The sequence below is a fragment of the Podarcis filfolensis genome (genome assembly GCF_964270895.1).
Source record: "Podarcis filfolensis genome assembly, chromosome: 4".
In the NCBI taxonomy this organism is placed as follows: Eukaryota; Metazoa; Chordata; class Lepidosauria; order Squamata; family Lacertidae; genus Podarcis; species Podarcis filfolensis.
In genome coordinates, this window is record NC_139607.1 from 29,086,765 (window position 1) to 29,110,828 (window position 24,064).

At 49.2% G+C, this 24,064-nt stretch overlaps 2 protein-coding genes and 1 long non-coding RNA gene across 3 annotated transcripts in view; 2 read left to right on the forward strand and 1 right to left on the reverse strand.

Moving 5' to 3' along the window:
* Nucleotides 1-205: 205 nt before the first annotated feature.
* LOC310761421 lies at nt 206-2,747 on the forward strand. Its single transcript, XR_014547485.1, has 3 exons — nt 206-470; nt 1,110-1,272; nt 2,300-2,747. It is a non-coding gene; the product is annotated as an uncharacterized lncRNA (long non-coding RNA).
* A 5,306-nt stretch (nt 2,748-8,053) lies between these two features.
* POU3F3 (POU class 3 homeobox 3) lies at nt 8,054-12,890 on the reverse strand. The gene has a single exon (XM_083611901.1). The coding sequence runs from the start codon at nt 12,784-12,786 to the stop codon at nt 11,422-11,424; it is 1,365 nt and encodes a 454-aa protein (XP_083468027.1). The 5' UTR covers nt 12,787-12,890; the 3' UTR covers nt 8,054-11,421.
* Nucleotides 12,891-18,830: 5,940 nt separating this feature from the next.
* Nucleotides 18,831-24,064, forward strand: part of LOC310761245 (uncharacterized protein) — a 64,690-nt gene continuing 59,456 nt past the window's right edge. The window contains exon 1 of the transcript XR_014547252.1: nt 18,831-18,995. The gene's annotated coding sequence lies outside the window, so the exon portion shown is untranslated. The remainder of the gene's footprint in view (nt 18,996-24,064) is intronic.

The following is a 24,064-nucleotide window of genomic DNA, read 5'->3' on the forward strand; positions in this document are numbered from 1 at the left end:
CTTCCTCCCTTCCCGCTACTCAAGACATTTCAACTCTCCCCAGTCCAGTTCTTCGATATCTCCAATTGATAGCAATAATAATAATAATAAAAAAATAAAAAATTAATAATGGTACGTTTCATAGGAGAGCCTGTTACTCTAGACTGTTATAGATATTTATAGACTGAAGAAAATGTGAAGTACATATATGGATCTCTCCCTCCCCACGCCAGTCACCCACCACCCACCACATCAGCATGCATTCCTCACTATAGGTAAGTGGTGACCCACGGAGTACAAAGGAGGGGTAGCTGGGAGCAAGCAGGCAAAGATGCGGGAAGTCTGAGATGGTGGGGCAGCAGGAGGCCCAGCAGATATCTTGGAAAGCTTTATATTTCATGTTGGGTTCGGCTACCCATTAGAGCGGGTGACCTGGAGGATCTCTGCCTGTAGAGTCAGAGGCCATGGATCAAAATGGGGCTTACTCTCAGGTAAACGTGCAGAAGAGTCGTGTCTCCTGGCCTGCTTGTTTGAAAGAATTCTCAACAAAGGCTCTCCCTCCTCTTTCTAATTTTGTGGGGACATTCCTCGCTGGGTTTAGGGGCCAATTTTCGTTTATTGATTTAATGTCCTTCATAAGAGTTCTGAATACTCGCAAGATAGAAAGGGAAATGCATCGAAGTAGAGTTTACTAAACACACACACACAAACCCCGATTTGATGAAGTGGGATCTAGTCTGCGGAAGTTTAGGCCACAATAAAATGTGCTCCGCTTTAAGGTACCACAAAACTCTTTGCTGCAACGATGGCGACAACAACAACAGCAACAAAACTTAAAAAGCTGAACTGTCTGGAATCCGAGTCTAAACACTGTTGGGAAACTAACCCTCTTGAAATCAGCCTGGGTGGATTCTAGAGTCCGGGCCCATAAACCCCAATGGGAAGGTGGAATGATAGGACATGGGTTCTAATCCTCGGCAGTCCGCCGGGAAGATATCCGGCTCAGCTTTCCCCGAAATGCTTTGGGTGTTGTGGTGGCAAATGCGCCGGCGGTGGCAACTGCCCTACAGGTCAGGGAGCCTTGCGCGCGAGAACTATATATTCTATGTACATATCTATCGCCCGCACAGGAGGGTTTATGGCGTCCCCGCGTCTCTAGCTCCCTTGGCAAGCTTTGATCCACACAACTCAAGAGGGGCTTGAAACAATGAGATTAAACGCTGCCTCCAACTTTTCTTCACAAACGGCCTCCTAGAGAGAAGCGCTCAGCTTGATGCAGCTGAAACTTTCCAGGTGAGGATCCCCCTCACTTTTTTTCTCCCCCCCCCACCTCTCTTTTTCTTTTCATGCCTCCGCCTTCTCTCTAGCTCGACGTGAAGCTCGGAGCTCCTGAGCAAACACTCAACTGTTCTCCGCTGGGTTGGAGGAAGGAGGTCTGTGGAACCGCTGGCAGCAGCAGCCCCGGCAGCCAGGCTTTCCAGAACGAATAACAAAAAGGTTACTGTACATAGAAACGTGCTGTCAGCCCAGAAGCCTCAAGTTGTTTGAATGTTGGTTTGGGGGACATAAATATAGCAGCTCTGCGGTTCCCTCCCGCTCCTCTCTCTGCTTCCCCTCTTTAAATAATTCCATTTCAATTGGAAAAGGTTAGCCCTAGACACGAGGTACAATAATATTCCCCCCCAACAAAAAAAATCCTTAAGTTCTCTCCTATATTTTTTTTAAGCATTACCTATCGTTTATGGAAATAATGATTCTCCCCATTGCGCGCGCGCGCGCCCTTTTCCTAAAGGGACATGTAATTCTGCGGGTGAACTTTGGCTGGACTTTCCTTCTGCATCCCACACAGGGAACAGCCGTGGGTTCCCCGGGCTTGCAAAGGAGCCGAGTACTTAAGGTGAGCAAAAAAAAAATTAAATAAATATTCCACAGAGAAACTGTGTGCTTTCTTGACCGGACCTGCGTCTAGGGAGCTGGTTTCCAAGCGCAGTCCTTTCTCAAGCTGCTGCATGAGAAGGTGGAGTGAAAGAACTCTTTAAAAATGAATCAAAACCGCGATGAAATGAAATCGAGGTAAGGAAGCGCGCTCAGGTCTCACGAAGGGCGCCGTCCTGAGACTCCAGAACCTCGTTTTACAGCGCAGGGAACCTTTTTGCGCATAAATCATCCCACATCACCCAGACCTGTGCATTTGGCAGCCGAAACTTTCCAAGCACACTTAAGGAAAACATCCCACTGTGGTCTAAGACTGTAACCTCTGCTCGTCATTTAGCAGCTTCAAGATCACTACTTTTTATTTATTTTTATTTTATTTTATCAGAGTGCAGCACTGAGGCCCAAGTCTACAGCAAAAGAAACAGCTCTTTCCCTCCAACACTTGCTTCTGATCTCAGCTGTTTTATACTGTATACATATCCAGAGAGGGACTAGTGCAATTTAGGACCACGGCGGTGGGGAGAATTTGGTCGCAATCCTACCAGGCGCTTACCGAGGCGCGTGTGAAGGATTGGCGCTGATGCAAAGTTTCTGAGAACTCTGGACATCTAACTACAAACTCAAACACTGGGGTGGGGGGTGGGGGTGGAGGGAAGTGGATTGTGGGTTTATACTTCAATTCTAAACGCTTGGAAGTCAGACCCACCCCCACCCCTCTCAATTGTGGCTCGTTCCTCCCAAGCAATCTGTTCTAAGATTAAAATCAGTTAAACCTCGGGCGAAGTTCTCTCAAACTGCATCCCGGATTGTAACTGTGCTCATGGGCGTAGCTAAACGGGGGGGGGGGGGCAAGGAGGGGCAGCTGCTCCCTTAAATAAATATAAATAAATAAAAATACATAGCTAACTGAGGTTCTGACCCCCCCGCCAACAAGAGGCCTGCCCCTCCCAACAAAAATCCTGGCTACGCCCTTGACTCTACTGTATATTATTCTCTGGTTCTACAGTCTCAAAAGGGTGGTAAAATTATCTTGGTTTTAAAGAGTCAGCCCTGCATTTCCAACGCACGCTTTCTCCTAAGGGACTCCACGTAGGGAATTGCCTTATTTTCTACACTAGCAGCGGCTCTCCGGGGTCTCAGGCTAGGGAGTCTTTCCCAGTCCTAACTGGAGACGCCAGGGATTGGATCTGGGATCTTCTGCACGCAAAAGGATGTCCCAGAGCAGCGGCCTTCCCTTTCCTCGCAACCAAGCTCATTTTCTGTTCCTCCAGCGTAGAGAGTGGAAGGGACGAACGTACATCTCTCCCCAGTACGGTAGAACTACTGATAACATTCCTAAAACCAGGCACCCCTAAACTCGGCCCTCCAGCTGTTTTGGGACTACAACTCCCATCATCCCTGATCACTGGCCCTGTTAGCTAGGGATGATGGGAGTTGTAGTCCCAAAACAGCTGGAGGGCCGAGTTTGAGGATGCCTGCTAAAAACTCATCCATTTTCCTCCTGTTTTTTATGACAGCCTGTGCCAGAAGGAAATGGGCAACTTCTGGTTTTCTTTTAACCTGTGTTATCCCACGGATCTAACCTCTGTATGGACCCATCCGGATGAGTTGAAAAGCCGTTATAATACTGAGCTAGAAGTAGGTTAATTACCTGCGAAGGAAAGTCGAGCTCTTTGCAAGGGAGGCACTCAAGTTTACAACCTCACCCCTCGCTGGCGTAAAAGTTGAAAGCAGTTGTCTCTCTCTCTCTCTCTAAAAGCACAGAGAAGACGAGCCCAGAGGTTTTAAACAAAGTTGTACACATTGATACGAATGGAAAAAGAAATGGCAAGGCAGATATTGTCAACTATGCATTCGATGAAAAACAACCGAACCATTGCAAGGAATAACTGAAAGGAGCGCGTCGTCAGTGATGCTTAAAACTAAAAAAATAAAAATAAAAATCTCGGAGTTGGGAGGAAATCCCACCACACTTTAAAGCTTTTGTGCATTTGGGGGCTGCTGCAGCCCATCCCAGAAGCCTTTGTAGGTGTGCAAAGGCTCTTGCTTTCTTCAGTGAATCCTACGCAACTGTTACAGGATCCCTGTATGTCCAAATATTCTACCGATTTCTGATATTAGGGAGAGAGAAACGGGGTGGAAGGGTAGTGGTGAGATGGAGACAAGTTTGGATATTAGCCAAGAGAAAAGTTTCTTCTGTCACAGCCAGCCTAGTATCCATCCCCATTCCACATAGTAGATTATGACTCCTCTGGAAAAATCCTTTTAAACACAAACGCAGTCCCCCGCCCCGCAACTCAAAGCCTGTTTAGGCAGATACATTAACAAAAACATCCCATTTCAAGCCATTCTGATCTGTAATTAAATGGTGCAGCCGGCTTGTATTCACCGATGGCTTTTACAGAAGTTGCAGTGATCCAAAGTCAGGTTGCTGTGTCAGAGAGTGGCTCTTTTATTAATGAGAATACAAAAAAAGGGGGTGGGGGGGAGGAAAAGGAGAGGCTTGCATGTTCTTAGCCCGGCTTCAATTTAGTTGCTAAGCAACCCGTTTATGGTAATTCATCCGCGAAATTTAAATCTCTGAGAAAAGGATCCTGCGTTTGGCTGAATGGTCGCCACGAGCAGAACAACTTGTGGGAGAGGGCAGCAGCTGCCACTTCTGGCCAGCAAGCCAGCCAGGCAGAAGCAGGGAGGGGAAAAATAATGCCCCCCCCACTACACACACACCCCTAGACCCCGTGCAGAATGAGCTCATTGCTCGCCACCTCGGGGGACAGCGGGGAGAGCTTTCTTCACAATCCAGTACCCAAAGCGCGCGCGCGTACCCCCCCCCATCCTGAGTCCAGATGGCCGCTGGGTCCTCAGCACTTCCTCTCTTCTCCTCCTTCCTTGAGATCCCCCCACCCCCTCCCCACCCTTCTCTCTGTCTCCCTCCCTCCTTGCTTCTTAACGCGCGCGCCAAGGCCCATTGCACTTCCAAGCAAGCCCATTCATCCACCTGATCTTAGCCACACATTACTCAAACTGCGCAGGGTATTTCCTCTCTCTCTCTCTCTCTCTCTCTCTCTCTCTCTCTCACACACACACACACACACACACACACACACACACAGGCATTTCCACTGAAATACTTAAAACACAACCGGAGGGTTGCACAGTCCTCCCGGCCAAAGAGATCTAACCCAATTCTGTAGCCTAAACACAAGAGGCCGTGGAAATAAGACTAATGTTATTGGACTGAAAGAAGGAAGACGGGTTCAATCTTTGCGCCGGATCCATCAATCCAGAGTGAGCGCCACCCATGGCGCCTATTCACCAACAGGAAAGCTCTTTAGAATGACACTGACGTCCATAACCTGGCATTGAAGGAACGAGAATATCTGACCTTTTACACCCTCTTTAACCTTCCATGCTGTGACTACAAAAGAGCATTAAACACTCGGGAAAGTAGCCAACCACCTCTCGCCACCCAGCGCCGGAGTGCAAATCAGGGGAGTTCAGTGAGGCTTGCTCTCAAGTAAGTTCTTGTAGGGTTCCAGCAGGCTTAGTCTGCTCACAGACTGACATCTGTGAACCACGCCGCCTTGTTAAACAGCGATGAGTGTTTGGATTTTAACACCCCAGGAAGAAGACCTGCTCTCCTTTTCAATGAAGCTCACTGCTCCGCCTTAACTGTAGGGTTTTTAAGAAACGGCTTACACCTGAAAGCATGCAGTATTTACTAGGAAGCCAATCCACAAAGTTCAAAGGCGTTCACTTCCTTGTAAGGATTTCATCATCATTATTAATGAAAGATCTGCTCTAGCAATTGCTATTCCTTCCCTTCATTCTCCCCGTCCCTAGGAGAACAGGCTAAAGGAGACAGCAGCCTCCGCCCTGGTTTCCTTTAGGCTGCCATCCTAGAGACGCTTACCTGCGCAGACCTGCATAGGATTCCGCTGTGAGTCTCTCAAGCCCCTGGACGGAAGGAGAATGGGGAGTCGTGACGTCACTGCAATGACCAAGGGTTTGAGAGGGAGCAGGACTCGCTTGCAGAGGCAAAAGGAGCCGGCCAGAGAGCCGGGCTACGTCTCTGGAGGAGCAACGCTCTCCGCCTGTGAGCGCCCATGGAGCGCAACCAGGAAAACCTTCGCAGAGCAATCCTTTTCACGTCCAGCTAGAAATAAATCCTATTTCAATGGCGCTTACTCCCAGGTGATTGTGTATACATATATAACTACAGCATTAATGACTCCCCCTCTTTTCCCCCCACAAGTGGCCCAACAACCCACCCCTGTTAGGAGTCCATGGATTTTAGAGAACTATGGACTGCGTGTCGCCGTCTGTCCGTCCCGTCCCCCCCAAAAAACACCCCACCCCGGCACTTCTGCCCGAAACAGGCTCGCGCACACGCACCCTCCAGCCTCACATCCATTACTCTGGCAGGCTAGGAAAAAGGGAGTTTGTGTCACTCTGGGTCAAGTTGTCAGCGGCTGACTGGCTAGCTGAAGACTGCCTGTCAGTCAACACCACATCTCCCTGCAGCTGAGACATCAACACCACCAAGAAGATCTACCCTCGCGCTTCCGGAAGCTTGCACCCAGTTTTAAGCATTCCCCCCCCCTCCCCAAACAGCAAAGGACAAATATTTGTGCATCTTTCCCCAGCCGCCCTCCCTCCACCCACCCGCCGCACTTTGGTTCCTTTTCGCCTTCCCAGCTTGCCACTATAGACCAATTTCCTTGAAACAGCCAGAGGCTGGGACTTGTGAAATTTGGTCCATATCCTAAATAATTCATTCCAAGCCTGCAGCCAAGGCCAAAGACTTGTTGCATCCATTTTAGAGTTTGATTAATCACCCTGGAACTCCATGCAAACTCAACTGCTAGCGTCCAAGGAGCTCCCCGCTTTATCGCTAAAAGCTGCCACTCGCAGATTTATTTTTCTTCTATTTATATGCAAATATGTCTGCGTCTTAAAAGGTGCGCGTGTGTGAGAGTGTGCGCGCTACACACACACACACACGCTCACAATCTCTATGAAGATATAAAAATGTCGTTTTGTCTTTAGCTTGAAGGTGCTGATCATTTATTACAAAAATAAACCAATAAATACAACAATATATTGTTGCTTTTGACAGGATAAATATTTTACAAATATATACTCTTAAAAAAACAAATATCAGTGTTAAACTTAAGGAAAATATGACACTTATTGATAGAACTATCAATAATATATACTGCATTTCTTATTAGAGCCGATTGTTCTTTAAAGGTTCAGTTGAAAAATGTTCATACAAAACAAGTTCAGACCATAGCAATATGCAAACGCTACATGGAAACTATTTTCCTTTTTCTTTTTTTAAAGGCAAGCCGCTGTGATTTAAAATGCATGATGGAGCTTGTTGCTTATTTTTTTAAAAAAAATGCGGTCAACAACAGGGGAATGACTAGTTTAAATACACTTGGAAATTATTTATTGGCTAGGGATTTGAACGCGGTTGTGATTAGAAGTCAACTAGGCAACTCGAGAAATTGGGGGAGGGGGAAAAGAGGTAGGAAAAGGCTTCAGAAAAGGGAACGTAAATTATTATATTTCAGAATCACGCGGACTGGTTAAATACAACTTTTCGAAATTTTTTTTTTAACTCCTCTCTCCTTTCAGAGAGGAGGAATATGGGGGAAAGCTTAAGGGACCCACCAACCACAGAATACTGGATTTACACGTGAATACAATGCTTAGGTTAATTTAGAGATTTGGTGATATAGAACGTTATTTTCATTATTTACATATTATATAACCCTTAACTAAAGCCTCTCGTTTATGCGTCCCGTGGCCTTGTAACCCTGAAGCTCCTATATACATTCAGAGGATTCAATTTGAAGACGTGGGGGGCGGGAGGAGAGAAGAAGAAGAAGAATAGCAAATCACCTTGGTAGAGTCACCTTTCTGCGTTATAAGGATACAGACATGGGCATATTTTGCAAAATACTTGCTTCCGAAAAAGCCACTGACCTTACAAAGCAGCTGCAAATATTACCTTTCTAACAGAAAAGAGCTTGAGGCTCACTCTTACCCCCTTTGTTCTCATCCCAACCCATTAACCAAACAACAACAACTAAGACATGTAAACAGATCTCTGTCCTGATTTTTTTAAAACAACAACAACACCGCACGCCACTCATTCCTCTAGTCTGAAAAATAGCATTCTACCTCACATGCTGATATTTCCCAACAAGTATAAGCAACTTCGTGGCCTCCCTACTGGAAAGCCTGTTTTTTTCTTATTTCCCTCGCTTGCAATGAAATTGTTGGAGCCTAGTTCTCCCTCTTTCTCCCCCCCCTATTTTCGGTGCCCCCCTTCCCCTGGACCACCTAAAAGAGGTAAAATTCTGCACTAGCGTCCCACACTCTTCAAAAACTGTCTCCCGCCCCCTCTTTGTTGCCTATCAACATGCTTGTGGTTTAATTTGGATTTAAAACAATGCATTTTAGGACTCGGCTTTTTAGCTGGCTTTGACTTGACCTAAAATTGAGACTTATTGAAAAGGAGTTAATATTATTTCCTGGTTCTAAACCATTATACCACACATCAAGTGAAAGGAAAGGAACTAACGCTCGATTGAAACCTTATGTTCTTCTTCATCAGCTTCAACCTCCCACTCCATATTTTTCTGTTTCTGCACAGTGCGCGCCGTGGGACTAGCTCTCTTATCTGGGTACCATAACCCAAATGCAGATTTCCAAAGGTGGGTTTGAACTTTTCAAACCTCTCCTGACTCCTCTGCTCTGTATACGTCAATGGCTATAACAATAACAAACAGTTATGGTAACCTACTTCTCAGTAGTGCAGCTACTGATATCCTTAACTTCGCCAACGCTCACGTTTATTATAACTGGTATGGCTGCTGTATAGAGTTGAGGGGAAGCACTTAACACCTGCGCCCATTCCACATCCTGCACGCATCCCTAAAGCAACAACACAACAATGGCAAACTACCAGAACCCTGGCTAAAACTCGTGAGTACTTCCTTCTCTTTCTGTACGCACACCAGCACACACATTTAGAAGTACCTTTTCTTAAATTATAGCGTTTAAATTAAATAAAAAGTTACACACATAAAATGTTTCCAAATAACATACAGTCTTTTTTTAAAAAAGCATCCTATGCATTATATTTTGGAAAAGGGACGGGGAGTTAAACTGTTGCAGATGATCGCTTATATCACCTGATAGGGGATATCTACTGAGCTAGGGTTGCAACTTAAATGAGGAGTCAGACAATGGCCTTCTGTTCTAAAGTCTTGGTTTATAATCCCATTACACACTCTCAATACATTGATCTAAAAATACCGTGGAACTATATATGCATTTATAAGGAGTTGACCTACTTCTAAAAAAGCTAACCTGGCCAATAGTAAATGGAGAGGGGGGGAGGGTTTCTCCTCCGTTCCCTGTTAAAAACACACACCACAAACAGACTATACAGAACGCAGGTTGCTTCTATCGTTGAGTCTCTCATTTGGAAGGTTTTCAGTATTTCTTAAGAAAACTTAACTCGACACAATTTCGTATGCATCAGACAAAGACTATTTCATTCTAACAAATTTATTTTCTCAATCAGCTCTTACGGAATCACTACTCAAATTAAATTACAATCAAATTATCACATCAAAAGATACCCTTATTACCTAATAGCTGTCCGTATTTTTTTTTCATTTCATTTTTTTAAATTTGTGCTCGTCTGAAAAAAACACGTAATACAAGATCTGGGGAAAAAATAAATTACCGTTTTGCAGCAGTTCATAGGTATTCTGAATAAAATATTAAAAGAAGTCATTTAATGAAAATATAAAGCAAATTTTTTTTTAGATCAACAACGGATCTAAACATTTCTCTATTGCTGTCTTTTTTTCTCTTTTTTTCTTTTTGTTTGTTTGTTGAAAAGTCTGTTTATTAAAACCTACCAAAAACACTGCGAGGAAATGGCAGTGTTATATAATCACTTCCACAGCACCCGCTCAATCAAGTTGGCAACGGATTTAGGAGAGAGAAGTTCAGATAAGTGCAGCTGCAGATGCCCAGTTCCTTTTAAATCCCTTTATCTGAATTAGTCCAGAAATAAAAAATATTAATAAAAAAAATATTAGCAGTGAACTTTTTAAAATTAATCTTCCAGGATGATTGGCAGCCATCAGGAACAGCCCTGAATTATTCCCTTTATGTCGCTGTTTCCCTTAATTCATGCAAAATCCTTCTACGGAGCTCCAAGTTTTAAGGACCAACAACCTCGCTTTGCTTCTCTCCCCCCCCTCCGGGTAGGAGCCCCTCCCTCCAACCTCTTTCTTTTCAGGGTCATCCTTCTATTTGCGGGCGGTTCTTTCTTTCTTTATTCCCCCTCCTCCCATCTTTCTCTCTCTCGCTCTCTTTCTCTAGATTATAATATATAAATTTGTTTTTTTCTTCTTCTATCCAGTCTGCTTGGCTTTTCATTTAGTGCTGCGTGCGTTATTTCCCCCCCTCTCCTTTCCCTAAACCTAGAAAAAAAAAGCTACCGGTTTTTCTCTTTTGTTATTGATTTCAAAATAATGCTTCTCCTTCGAAAGTAGACTCCTTCCCTGAACCAAATTAACGTAGTTTGGGCTAACAAACAAACAAACAAACAAACGACCACCCCCCTCCCAATAGCTCTGGAACTCAAAGAACATATCCTAGCGTTGTTTTTTCTCCTGCTTGGGGCCTACCCTCTCTTGACATTTTCATTTTACGTATTTTATTTAAAAAGTGTATGTGTGGCGGGGGGTGAAATAGGGAGAAAAGTTTCGGTGAACCTCGCAGGAAAGTCCTTTTAAAGGGGCTCGTGGTGGGTGCGGGGGGGGTGAGGCTCGGGGAAGAAGGAGCAGAAAGAGAGAGAGAGAGGGAGAGAGAGAGAGGGAGAGAGAGATGGGAGCGCAGAAGAAGCTGGGTGCTGTACGATCGCTGCCACCACGATAACAACAGGGCATAATTTAGATCTGGTGTTGTGGAGTCGCTACACAAAGGAACAACATCCGGGTTTGTGGGGGGGGTGTGTGTGTTTGTTTGTTTGTTTGTTTGTGTGTTTGTGTGTGTGTGCGCGCGTTTGGGTCTCCACATCGCTCCCTTTCTCGCCGTAGCAAGGAAGGATCTCCAGCTATCTCTCTGCAATGAAGAAGGCTAAGTGTTCCAGATATGTGTGTTTAAAATAAAGCAAGCCAGGGAGCCTGGGTATGGGCTGTAGGTGCGTGCCGGTGTCCTTGTGTGCGTCTTCGCCTTCCTTCTCCCCCTCCCCTCCCCCCTTCTCTCCCCCCCCCACTTCTTTGCTCACCTCTCCCTCTGCCTGCCTGCCTGCCCTTCTGTCTTCTCCCTAAGAATCCCTTTCTCACTTTTTTTTATTTAAAATTTGTGGCGTTGCTGTCGTTGATGGTGATGATGGCGACTGTCTTTTTCTGTTTTTGTTTTGTTTTGTTGTCCGTTCCCCCTCCACCTCCCCACCACACACCACCCCCCTCACTGCACGCTCGCCTGGAGTCCGTGGTGGGGCGGCGGCGTATCGGAGTTCACGTTGCCGACCTGCGAGTAGACGTCGTCGGGCGTCTGCTGCTGGATCCCCGGGGGGGTCATGCGCTTCTCTTTCTGCCTGCGGTTGCAAAACCAAACCCTGACCACCTCCTTCTCCAGCTGCAGGCTGTCCGCTAGGTTCGTAATCTCCTGCGCCGAGGGCTTGGGGCATTTCAAGAAGTGGCTCTCCAAGGCCCCCTTGACACTCACCTCGATGGAGGTCCGCTTCTTCCTCTTGCGGCCCTGAGCCGCGATCTTGTCGATGCTGGTGGGGCTGCCCGTCGACGAGTCGGCTTCCTCCAGCCACTTGTTCAACAAAGGTTTCAGCTTGCACATGTTCTTGAAGCTCAGCTGCAGAGCCTCGAAGCGGCAGATGGTGGTCTGCGAGAAGACGTTGCCGTACAGGGTGCCCAGCGCCAAGCCCACGTCGGCCTGCGTGAAGCCCAGCTTGATCCGACGCTGCTTGAACTGCTTGGCGAACTGCTCCAGGTCGTCGGAGGTCGGCGTGTCCTCGTCCGAGTGCGGGTCGTGGCTGTTCAGGCCGCCTCCCCCGCCTCCGCCTCCCCCGCCGCCGCCTCCCCCGTGGTGCTGGTGCGGGTGCGGGTGGTGATGGTGGTGGTGGTGATGGCCGGGGTGCTCTCCCAGCTCGGGCGTGTCTCCCCGCACCAAGCCCGGGTGCACCAGGCTCTGGCTGCCCGGCGGAGGGCTCAGCATGCCGTTGACCGTGAAGCCGCCGGGCTGCGAGTACAGCAGAGGCTGCTGCTGCTGGCTGGCCATGGAGGGCAGGTGCGCGCCGGCGCCGGCGCCCCAGTGGCCCTGGTGCGGCGGGCCCAGGTGCGGCGGCCGGTGGTGCAGCGCCGCGCCCGAGTGCAGGTCGTCCCGCCCGCCGCCGCCGCCGCCGCCTCCCTTCACGTCGGGCTGCTGCTGCTGTTGCTGTTGCTGCTGCTGCTGCTGCTGTTGCTGCTGCTGCGGGCTCCCCGTCATGCCGACCGGGCTGCTGGCCCAGGGAGACCCGGCTTCCACGGCGGCGGCGGCGGCAGCTGCGGCGGCGGCGGCGGCGTGGGGCAGCGCGGTGACCCACTGGTGCGCGTGGCTCAGCATATGGCCGCCGTTGCTGGCCGCCATGGCGCCCTGCATGAAGTCGCTCTGGACCATCTTGACGGACGAAGGGTCGCCGCGGTAGCCGCCGCCCGACACCGACGTGACGGCCACGCTGCCCGGCTGCATGCCGCCGCCGCCGTCCGAGTGCACGATGGAGCCCGCCGACAGGATGCTGTTGGTGGCCAGGTAAGGGTTAGACGCCGCCGTAGCCATAGCCGACGCTTTCCTGTCGACCCCTCCACTGCGCTCGCCACAAGCCGCCGCCGCCGCCGCTGCTGCCGCCGCCGCAGCCCAGTAGCGCGCCACCAGAATCCCGCCCGGCTCGGCTGTTTCCTCAGCTCTCCTCAGCCTGCCCGGCCCGCCGGCCGGCCGGCCCCGAGGCGGGCTCCTTGCGCGCGGGTGCGCGCGCCGCCGCCGCCGCTCCTCCTGGGCTCGCGGCTCCTCTGAGGGGAAACACTCGCCACACGCAGACAGACACACACGCGCGGCCGCTTCTCCTCCTTCGCCGGCCCCTTATTGCGATTCACCTGTTCGGGGTTGCCTCAGCGGCGAGAAAGACATTACTGAATCCCTCTCCCTAGATATTGGTAGAAAGAGGGAGGAAAGGAGGAAAAAAAAAAGAGCGGGAACCGCCGAGGGGAGGGAGGGAGCGAGGTCGGCAACAACAACTCCCCTTTTGGCTTCCCTCCTTCACTCCCTCAGGAGCATATTTTCTCCCCTCACAGTTTCTGGGTTGTTGTTGTTGCTGCTGCCGCTGCTGTTTTCTTTCCCCTCACAGAGAAAGTTTCTCTTCTCCCCCTTCTCCCCCTCCTGTAAGGCTTTGTATGGGGTGAATGAGTGCGTGTGGGCTCCTTTCTTTCGCCCCTCACGCACGTCCCCTCGCACACACTGTCTCTCGGTCTCTCTTTCGCGGCGCTTCTGTTTCTTTCTTTCTTTCTCTGGCTTTCGTCCCCCCTCTCTCCTCTCTCTCTCTCTCGCGCGCAAGTTTTGTTTATGTCCTAAGAAAACTTCTGGCGATGCTGGCGAAGGCGGCGGCGGACGAGGCGACGGAGCTGCGGGCGACGCATCGCCTCAGAGTTGACGCCCGGCCGATGCGCCCGGGTCCCTTGGAAACAAGAGTCCTGCTCGGGCCACCTTCTTGCGAGAATCTGGAGAAGACATGTCGCTTCCTTTCCCTTCTCTTCCCCCCTCGCTTTTTCTCTTTGGGGAAGGGATGGCTTGGTGGGTGTGGGTTGTTGCCCCAGTCGTCCTCCTCCTCCTCCTCCTCACATGATAAAAGAAAGCAAGTTCGACAATATCTCTTTGGTCACCCTTCCCTCTCCTCTCGCCAAGAAAAGTTTAAAATCGCAGAGTTCTCTGTAATTCGAAAGGGATGACGAGGGTGACGAAGATCCAGCGGTCGTCTCCGGGAGGAGGAGGAAGCGCCTGGGCGCAGGGGAGCCGCGTGAGGGTGGGCGCGCAGAGATGGTATCCTTGAGCCGCGAACTCCGCGGGGGAAGTTGGCTGCCAGGCTCGTGAAGCGTGCTCTTCTGCTGGTGCTGGAGTACAAGCCGCTCTGCTCTGCTCTTCCCTCGCTGCTGCTGCCGCCGCCTCCTCCTCCTCTTTCTCCCCCCTTCCTCCTCCTCCCCCTTCCTCCTCCTCCTCCTCTCCTTCTCTTTCTCTCCCTCTGACAGCTCTCTCTCTGTCCCTCCCTCACAGAGCGGGGACTGTCGAATGTTTACCCTCCGCCGAGAGCGCGCGCACCACCACACTTTCCCAAATACAAGGAAGTCGAGCGCGAGGGCCCCCGCTGATTGGCTACCCGCTGAGTGATTGGCAGGCCCGCGATGACTGGCTCAGGACGCGAGGCCCCCCTTCCGGCCGTTCCGATTGGTTGCTTTTTAATTTAGGCAAAGTGTCGTGGAGGCTTGGAAAACTGCCCTGCCCCCCTTCTCTTCTCTCCATCACCACCCCTCCTTTGGTCTCTCTCTCTCTCTCTCTCTCTCTCTCTCTCTCTCTCTCTCTCTCTCTCTCTCTCTCTCCTTCCTACTCACAACATCTTAACTCTTAGAGCCCAGTGAATAAATCTGAGTTCTCCCGGCATTGAGCTGAGAAGAGGGAGGCGGGAGAAAGGAGGGAGGGGGAGGAATGAGAGAAAGAGGGGGAAGGGAAGAAAGGAGTGTGTGTGTGTTGGGGGGGGCGGAAGAGAGGAAAACCCACTAACACTGTACTTATTTTACTTGCATGCATATGATTCCTCTTATGGGCGCGCTTAAGCCGTATTATCTGCAACCAGCCGTGGCACACAGGGGCTGCCTGCATTCACAAAGCCCCCAATCTGAAGAAAGGAAGAAAGAAACAACAAACCCGGAGCGCTCTCCCTGGTATCTTCCAAAGTTTTCCCTCCCTCCCTTTTCTCCCCTGTTTCATGTGCCCGTTTCTGCATCTGCTCCCCTCCACCCCCGCTTCCCAGAGGCACAAAGGTGCAATCGCCAGCAGCCCTCCTTAAGCCATGGCAGTTCCCACTGAAAAGCCTGCGCCGGACAGAGAGGCTCAGGCGGCCGGCTCTCCTCCTCCTCGTTGCAGGCAACCGGCCCCACACTTCTTTGTTTTACAGCCTCGGTTATTCCGCATCTTATGGGAAGTACAATGTCCCTCATCTCTCTCTCTCCATCCCCCAACTGAGGGAGTATGGATGCACGCAGCACTCCGAGGCCTCTCCAAGCAAAAGGATGCCTTACCTTTCAAGAATACCCAGAAAGCTCCTTTTAACCATTTGTCTATTTTAAATTACGTTAGTCCCACGGTTCTTATTTTTTAATATTTTTTTGGGGGGTGGTTCACTTCAAACAACGCAATGCCTTTCCAAATGGCTCTATTCCCTATCACTGTATAAATGCAACCATGATATGTGTGTGTATAAAAATAACACCGACGCCGGTAGCATTTTGTAGGATATAGACTTGACTCTATGAAACATTTTATTATTGCTAGTCCAGCCGAAAGAGTTAAGGTGGGCGGAAGAGAGAGCGAGAAAGGGAGGGAGGGAGGGAGGGAAGGAGGGAGGGAGGGAGAGGGAGAAAGAGAGAGAGAGAGAGAGAGAGAGAGAACGATGCGACCAAGCGGAAACGCTGCACAGAGGCAACCTCAGTGAACCAAGGAAAAAAGAGAAAGTGGCAACCCAAACAAGGGCAAATTGAACACTCCTCGGGGAATTCCAGTGAAATAACACCATTCGGACATTCAAGGAACGCATCTTGGCTAATGACGGTTGCGTGTTTGTGCGCTGTTGTGCTTACACACACACACACACACACACACACACACACACACACACACAGCATGTGGCCAGGCACTTAGAGCGTGGATCCCCTTCCACATTTGTGAGTGTATAAGCTGTGCGCGCGTGGGTCTCTCTCTCCCCCCCCCCCGTGAAAATATGCACCGGCGTGTTTACATTAAGATGTGCAACACAACGCCCCCCGCCCCTCCCTCCTGTTCATAATTTCACCACAGAAGAACCCAGCTTAGGTGAATTTCAGTGTACGGCACGAACTGCATACATATCCCCGCTAGCGAAGAAGGTATGCGGAGCTGGCGTGATGGGCAGATTAGCTGGAGGCTGCTAGCATTTATTTAGGACTCGGTCCAGCTCCTGCTTGTACAGTAAAAGATACCATCTTAGGTAGGTTTAGAAAAACCATTAAGGTGAAGTATACAGATCTGAAGAGCTCTGGTATCCGAAAGCCTAAACATCCAGAATTCTTCTCCTTTGTGTTCCCCTGTGTCTCCCAGACTTTTCCGCCTTTTAGATATACACATACAGATGAAGGGATCTAACACAGATTTCATTGAATAAATCGGAGATCTCCAGGTGCAGTCGGTTTGAATAGTCCGTGCCAGAACCCCATGTTTTCTTTTCCAGCCGATTTTGCTTGGATCAGGCTCAAAAAACCGAGTGAGTCTCGTGGTTTTGTTTACACTGAATGGGGAGGATAGGAATGGTGCCATGGGGCCGTCTTTCATTAATATACAGTGAGGATTTTGTCTAAATTACTGCTATGAATTTCACAGTACACGCTTTCAAAAGCCGTCTCAGGTGGCCCGATGAAACGTGATAGCGCCTCTGCAGACCCACTTCAATAATAGTAATAAGAACAATAACAACAACGACAATAATAATAAAGTTTGGGGGGGAAATCCCCCCAAAATATTGTTTACCCATTAAACAAACTATCTTCTTGGTTGAGTTTAGAGGGGATTTTTTTTGGGGGGGTGTTATTTATTTATTTAAAATTCAAAGTTAATCTTCTTCATCCCTCAACAATTCATTCCCCACCCCCACTCCCCTTTCCTTGCAGAGTGTGATTGCTTTGTCTGAGGGGGGGTGGGTGGAAATCCAAAGTATAACAAGGGGAGAACAGTTAGTGCTGATTTTCATTTGCATAAATTTTCATATATTTTGGTGAAAATAATAGACTAGTGGAGAGCTGGGCTTAGTGGAATCAGTGCGAAGGAGAATCTTACCCGGGATCTTTTCGCTGCAGTTGAGAACACGAATTTTCTCCTCGTCTACTAATCTCATAGCCAAAAAACACCCCAAACACTTAAAATACAAATCCTCCAAGTCTCGGGGCTCCTTTCGGTAAGTTTGCGTTTCTCTTTTCCTCCCTCTTTTTCACTTGTTTTATCTCTCTCTCCGTTCCTTTTCCATAAATGTCTTCTGAAAGCGCGCCTGGGTGCGCTTGTGTTTGGTGCAAGACTGGGAACCTCTGAAAACTCCCTGGATGGAACAAAACTCCCTCCTCGCCTCAATTTGTTTTTGTTTCAAAGACAGATACTCTCCTCTCAGACGCCTTAGTGGAACATTAACCTGGAGTCATTCTAGCGAACTGAAGCCACCCCTCGCTGGTAGCTACTGCTGTACTTTTTTGGGGGGGGGGGGTGTCACTGGTGTGTAACTCTTCTGGGGGGAAAGAGATTGGAAGATGACTTGGAGCGCGGTTGTTGTTGTTTGTGATGTTGTTGTTGTCCGCCTCTCTCTCCTTCTGCGCCCAAGGGGTCCAGGCAAGGCAGAGAGAGACCCCCTTACAGGCACCTGCTGTGACCCAGAGGAAAATAAAACTGGGGTTGGAGGAAGAGGAGGAGGAGGAGAAGGCCAGCGGCCGGTGATGCGCCGAGAGGGTTAATGTTGTAACTAGGGAACAGGCGGTTAAGCACAACATCTACAGCTCTGTAGTGAAAGTCCATCAGAAAGAGTATAATCAATCAAAACTAACCAGGACATCCCTTCATTTTATTCTCTAAGGAGGCTGGGGCCGGAGTATTAGAAGGAAGCAGGATTCACATTGTCTCTTTGCCCCTTATACAGGCGACACCCCCCCCCGCCCGGCCTCCCTGGAAAAAAAACAACACCCCACAACCCAGGCCCTTTTTAGCCTTTCTTCCCTAGGCTGGATTCCATCTAACTACCTAGAAAAACTCTTTTTCTTGTGCCACATATTTTATTTTTAAACAGTGCTGTTTTTGTTGTTGGTGTTGGAGATGGCTGGCTTTGGGTGTCCTAGAGAACTTCACTCGGTTTTCTATAAATGCAGTTCGGGGCCGCCTTTCCCCATTTTTTGTTTCTTTTCTTTTCTACGGGAATTCATGTATTGCCCTCTTCTTAAATCTTTTTTCTCCCCCCCCCAAGCCTTGTTATCTCCAGATAGCCCCTTTCGCAACGCAAGCCCTGACTCGGATTTTTCTGATTCTTATTACTACTGTTATTGCTATTATTATTAATAATAATAACGCAACTGCCGATAGCAAATGGGCGAGAGGGCTCTCGTCGAAGTGGGGAGGTGTCGGTTTCAGATGGGGGTGGAGAAGCACCGCTCATTTCCCCCTTCTTGTTGACGCGCTCAGCTTCCCTTTTGACTGGGGTTAACTCTGTGTGCTCCATTGGAACAGATGCCGCGTAAAGCTGCTCGCTCAAGATCATTTGTTTCCTTGATGGGGGAACATTTCTGAGCGGAACATATTGGTTGCCATAGAGAAAGAAATAAAGGAAGAACACTAGTCACATTAAGCTATATGTTTGTGCACTGGGCTTTAGATAAAAGGGCCTCGGTCCAGCCAAGGAGAAGAGAAGCCAAAAAGCGGAGCTTTCCCTCCCCCCTTCACCTTCCTCCCCCCAGCTTCAACTAAAACTAACTTTATTTTGTTTTGGACTTTTACAGTCGTAACATATACGCTAATTTTATTGGTTGTCGTTAATTTTATAAGATACGGTTTGCTGAACAAAATAGAACTTTCGAAGTGCTCGAACAGAAAGAGAGACAGGGCCGGTGCTGGTCGGCAGGGGGCGCACTGACGCGGCTCTCGAGCGGGGGAAAGTCGAAGACACTTTAGCTGAGCGGCAGTTGAGGTCTAGCAAAAAGTTGTTAGAAGCATCGGAAAGGGTAGGTTCCGCGTACCCCAGCTTCTGATATATGTGTATATATATATTTCTACGTCCGTGTCTGTGCGTAATCTCAAGCACCAAGGGCGTTCGTCTTCCTGCCCTCTTCCTCTGACCGCAAGAGGGGGAAAGGAGGCTGGGAAAAAAGAGTAATATGCAGGGTTTTTGTTGTTATTATTTTTTTTAAAATAAAATAAAATAACCCAAACCTAGAATTTATATAGAGCTGTCATAACCCCCAGCAACGGGAAACCCAGGAACCCAGCAGTAATGGGAAACTTGTGGGAAACTTCTCAGAGAGTCATCAGTCACTGGCTATAAGGTGGTGATTTGGAGCATGCTGCTAACCGAGATCTCAGTTTCACCTAAATAAAAGGAACCAGTTTAACATTAAGAGGTAAAAGAATGAAGAGGAAGCGGGCATGTTTGGTGGAAAGAGGTGTGCTGCAGGGTTCTACCAGACCGAGGAAGTTTAAGGCCCCCTGGAGAGCAGGAAAAGGCATCGAAGGGGCTTTTTTCAACACATTGTAACGTTTGTTTGCTATTCTGTACCTGGAGAAGTATTCTCCCAAATGAATCAGGCGCCCAGAGTTTTCCTAGGCTACTCCCTTGGCCCTGAGGATAGAGAGGAAAGCAGCACTGCTAAGATGAGCAGTAGATGCAAAACCCACAGAAGGGTCTCGCAGGCTGCCCGGATCCAGAGCACACGGTTTGCACCATCTCATTGGGGTTCAGATACTCCCCCATAAAAACTCGGAGCTTGGAAGGTCAACGTGCTGTCCGGTTCCTGGTTCCTTCTGCCCGTTCCCTTCCCACTTCCAGTGGCTTGAGCGAGGGCAGGTGGTCGGAGAAAGCGGCTCTTGGCCAAGGGCTGCTGAGACCCTCGCCGTCTCTCCGTGACTTTTGTTCCTGTTAACTTTCTTAACAGGCTGTCTTTCGACACCTGCAACACTTGGTAGGGCCGCCGCGTTCCTAATAGGAAAGAGGTACCACGAACTCTCTCTCTAAATCTTGGCCTCGGCTAAGGCTAAGATCCTGCACGCATTCCCCTGGGCTTGAGCCCCATTAGACTCAGTGGGACTCACTTCCTACTACAGGAGTGCGCTGCAAATCTGCCACCCGGTTCTTTAAGAGAACAGAAACGGGAACTGCTGTGCGGATATATGAAAGGCTGTTTCAGAAGTACTGTTTGCATACCACTCTCTTTCTAAGGCGGGAGGGAAAGGAAAGAACGTTGCTCTGCTTTCCTTAATGGGGAGAGTCTGAGATAGTTCCCCACCAGCCCTTTCCCCGGCTGAAGGTGACCAAGTTGAATTTCAAAATTATTGGATAGGCTTGTTAGTTGCGCTTCGGGTCGCTTACACAAGTTTCCACAGTGACGGATCTGGCAAGGGAAGCGACGACAATACCCCAGACTATTGTGGTGTGTTTCCTGAACGCAATTTTCTTCACAAACGCCAGCATCATTTATCGCTGTTAATTATGCAGCTGATGAGTGCCTGAACACGCGATTTTGGATCGGAGCAGCAGTTTTTAATATCTGGTATCTGGAAAACATTGGCCTTTCCTCCCCACCCCTCCCATTCCCCTCCTTCCATCCTGTCCCAGCTTAGTTCTTGATCTGTCTTTTCTCCTTCCTTTCCCCCCGCCTTCGAGTGAAACTTTCTCATGTATATGTGGCGGGGAGGAACCCATAACCCTTCAGCCTTATTCCTGGCCGCCTACATCAAAAGAGGGTAAAAGCAAACAGAACCTCCTGGATGCAAAAAATGAAAAATAGAAAAAAAACCCCACAGCAACAAGTCCATTTGGCAGGAGTTACTTATGCATGTGCCGCACACATACACACACAAAGAGAAGGAGAGAGAGAGCCTATAAAAAAATCAAGAAAATACCAATGCTACAAATGATGTATTTATTATTTTACCCGGTTGTAAAACTCATTTACAACATAAATAGAGGAGGAGCGTCGTCAAATTGTTAGCAGGTATTTGCCGTCTTGAGGATTCATCCACTTAAGCTGCAACCGTAATCCCACCTACTCGGGAGTCAGCCCCATTGAAATTCAACAGGACTTACTTCTGTGCAGACACGTGAGGATTGCAGCCTTAAATGCAAGGACCACGAGGTGTCCAGTAGCCTCGGAGAGCCAAGTTCCTTCTTAGTGTTCAAATGCCTATATTTTTTATTTATTTAAAAAGTATCTTCTTTCGGAGTGAATGATGGTGACGGTCAAGTTGCGCCTGTCTCCAGTTAGGCTTCCTAGACTGGGCCTTTTGGGATGCTACTCCCCCAACTTTACAGTTCATAGTTCTTCGTAGCCGGGCTGGTCGATGATGGTTTAGTACTAGGAGGAGGATGAGAGTTGCTAATCTGGGGGAAGTAAGGAGGTGGGGGTGGGGGGGTGAGGGAGTTGGGGCAAGGGTGTGTGTGTGTGCGCGCGAGAGAGAGAGAAAAAATACATCCCTGTTACGTTGAAAGAGTGTCAGGCACCATAAGAAAACAACAGTGGGACAGGCCTGCTCTTTTTATCCATACATCTCATTGTGAGAGCCCCAGGCTGAGCTTTGTTTATTGTTTGGCGTCCAACAAAAGCCTTTCGGGTCGTGTAATAAATTAGAAGTAGGAAAGCAGGAGCTGAGCAGGCCACGAATGTGGCTCGAGGAGAAGAAAAGGCACCTTTTTGGGGATGCTCGCTCCTTGCCATTACGCAATGCGATTGTCCTTGGGAGGCAAACGCGGGTGGGGGTGGGGTGGGGAAGAAGAGGCGAGCAAGGGGATGGGGGGTTGATAAAGCCGCCACCTCAAACGTGCCGGGCGGAATGGAAAAGTTAGCCGGCGAATAGATGGAACAATATCTCCCACTCTTGGCTTTTGAAACGGGCTGAATGCGGGCGGGCGCGCTCGCCTGGCCCGAGATGGAAATGAACCTTTCGGCGCTTCCAAAGAAATGAAATAATGAAAATAAAAATCCATAGGGCGAGGGAGCTCCCCACTCCCCACTCCCACGGAAGGGAGGTGGTTGTGGGGCGTTTCTAATCGCCCAGGTAGGAACGTGATACAAAGGAGGCTGAAAGTATCAGTCTCTTTAAAACGGGCCGGGCTGGGCGGGGGGGAAGGGAGAGCAGCGAATTTGCAACCCTGTATTCTTAGAGGCTGGAGATCATTGTGAGCTGCGGAGCTGCCACCTCAATAAGCTTCCCCCACGTTTTTTTTTTTAAGGAAAAAGCAACATTAATATGCATTACATAGTGGGGTGAGTTGCAGATTTTTTTGTTTTTGTTTCAAGGCGCAGAACGATGGCAGTTTGGGGCTTATGAAATGCTGTCTTTTTGTTGTTGTTGTGTGTGGCACCTTGGAAAAGAGGCACCGATGAAGTTAGGCAGCCCCGCTTATTATTATTAGATTTTCTTTTTCTTTTCTTTTTAATTTGACATTTGAACTTGCCTATTGTCTGAGGATCTCGGTTCAGACTGCAGTAGGTCAAGCTAAAGGCTGCTCTTTTTGGAATTTCACAGGAACGCGCTCAGGCCGCCTGCTCGCCTTCCGGGAAGGCGAGAGGAGCTTTAGCCTTTGCTGCTGGGGTGGGGAGGAGATGGGGGTGGCGGGGGGCCTCTTGCCAGCGCCGCCGCCACCCCAGTCGAAAGCAGGACAAGGCTGCGATTCTCAGCCTGACCTCTCCCCTCCCAATGCATATATATGTGCATACAGTTCGAGAAGGGGTAGGAAATGGGTAATATAAACGCTGCTAGGGAAAAAACTAGCCACCATATTTGGTGAACTCCAAGAAGACCTATGGAACAACAACAAAAAGTTAGGATCAAAGAATAGTTTCTTCCTCTCTGGCGGATTCCTGCCCTTCTCAAGTTTGGCCAGGAACAAAAACGTTGTTATTCTGCAGCTAACTAGCTGGGGAGAAAGGAAGGAACCTGAGGTGGCAAGAGGCTTTCTGAATTTCTGATTTAAGAATGGCTAGCCAATCCCGCTTTTACTCAGAGTAGGCAACAACCACCCTCCTGAAGATGGCAGGGCTTTACCGTGGTGCGCGCTCTCTCTTTAAAATATTTTTTTGCAGTTGCACATGTTTCTATTGGTGCGAATCTAGTCCATCCCCCCCCCCCGTGCTAAGATGAATCGGTGTGAATTGCTTTTAACTTCTGCCTCTCTACAGAGAGAGGCGCAGGACTGTGGTCTTTCTCTGGCTAGCAGCCACTGCTGCCTCTCCACGTTCCTCTCCCCCCCCCCCAAGGCCAGATTCTTCTTCTTCTTCTTCCTCTTCCTCTTCTTCTTCTTCTCATGGCCACCACTTTCCCCTCCAGCCCCGCCGAGCTGCTCAGAAATGGCAGGGGGCCTGGAGCAGAGGAGGCAGCGGGCAGGCAGGGCGAAGGCGCAGCCGCGGAGGCGCTGCGAGCAGAGCGGCGGGGCAGGGGCCAAATCGGCGGGAAAAGCCCCTTTGGATGAGAAGGACAATGTGAGACCACCTGGTGGAGTCGATGGAGTCCTCTCTCTTCAGACTCGTTCTCCCCACACGCTCCTGGAGTTGCTTTGAACAGGGTGGCAACTCTACACACACACACACACACACACACACACACAGAGAGAGAGAGAGAGAGAGAGAGAGAGAGAGAGAGAGAGAGAGAGACCTCATTTTGTGAGGGGAGCTCGTCTTCCTCAGGCTTTGTCATCGCGCCATGAACGCCAACCGCGCGCTGCTTCTCCCAGCTCGCCAGAATAGCCTTTTCAAAGCGGGGTGGGTTGGGCCCCAATGGGCTTTTTCTCTTTTTTCTCTGTCCACCCCCCCCCCCTCTTTTTTATTTTTAAGGAGTGAGAGGGTAGATTTCAAAAACCCCAACTGGCGCTCGGCTTCTGTGAAGAAGCGCGTGGAAGGCAGCCTCAGAAAGGTTTGCTTTCCCTCAGAAAACGAAAGCACAATGTTTTCCTCAGGCCGGTTTGTGGCGACTAGCCTGTACCATGACTGGCGAGTGTAGGAGGCGGTAGCCGAGCTTGTTCTTGAAAGTTGAGGGAGCCCCAGTGGACCTGTGCGCATTTCTGTGTGTTATAACAAGAGGA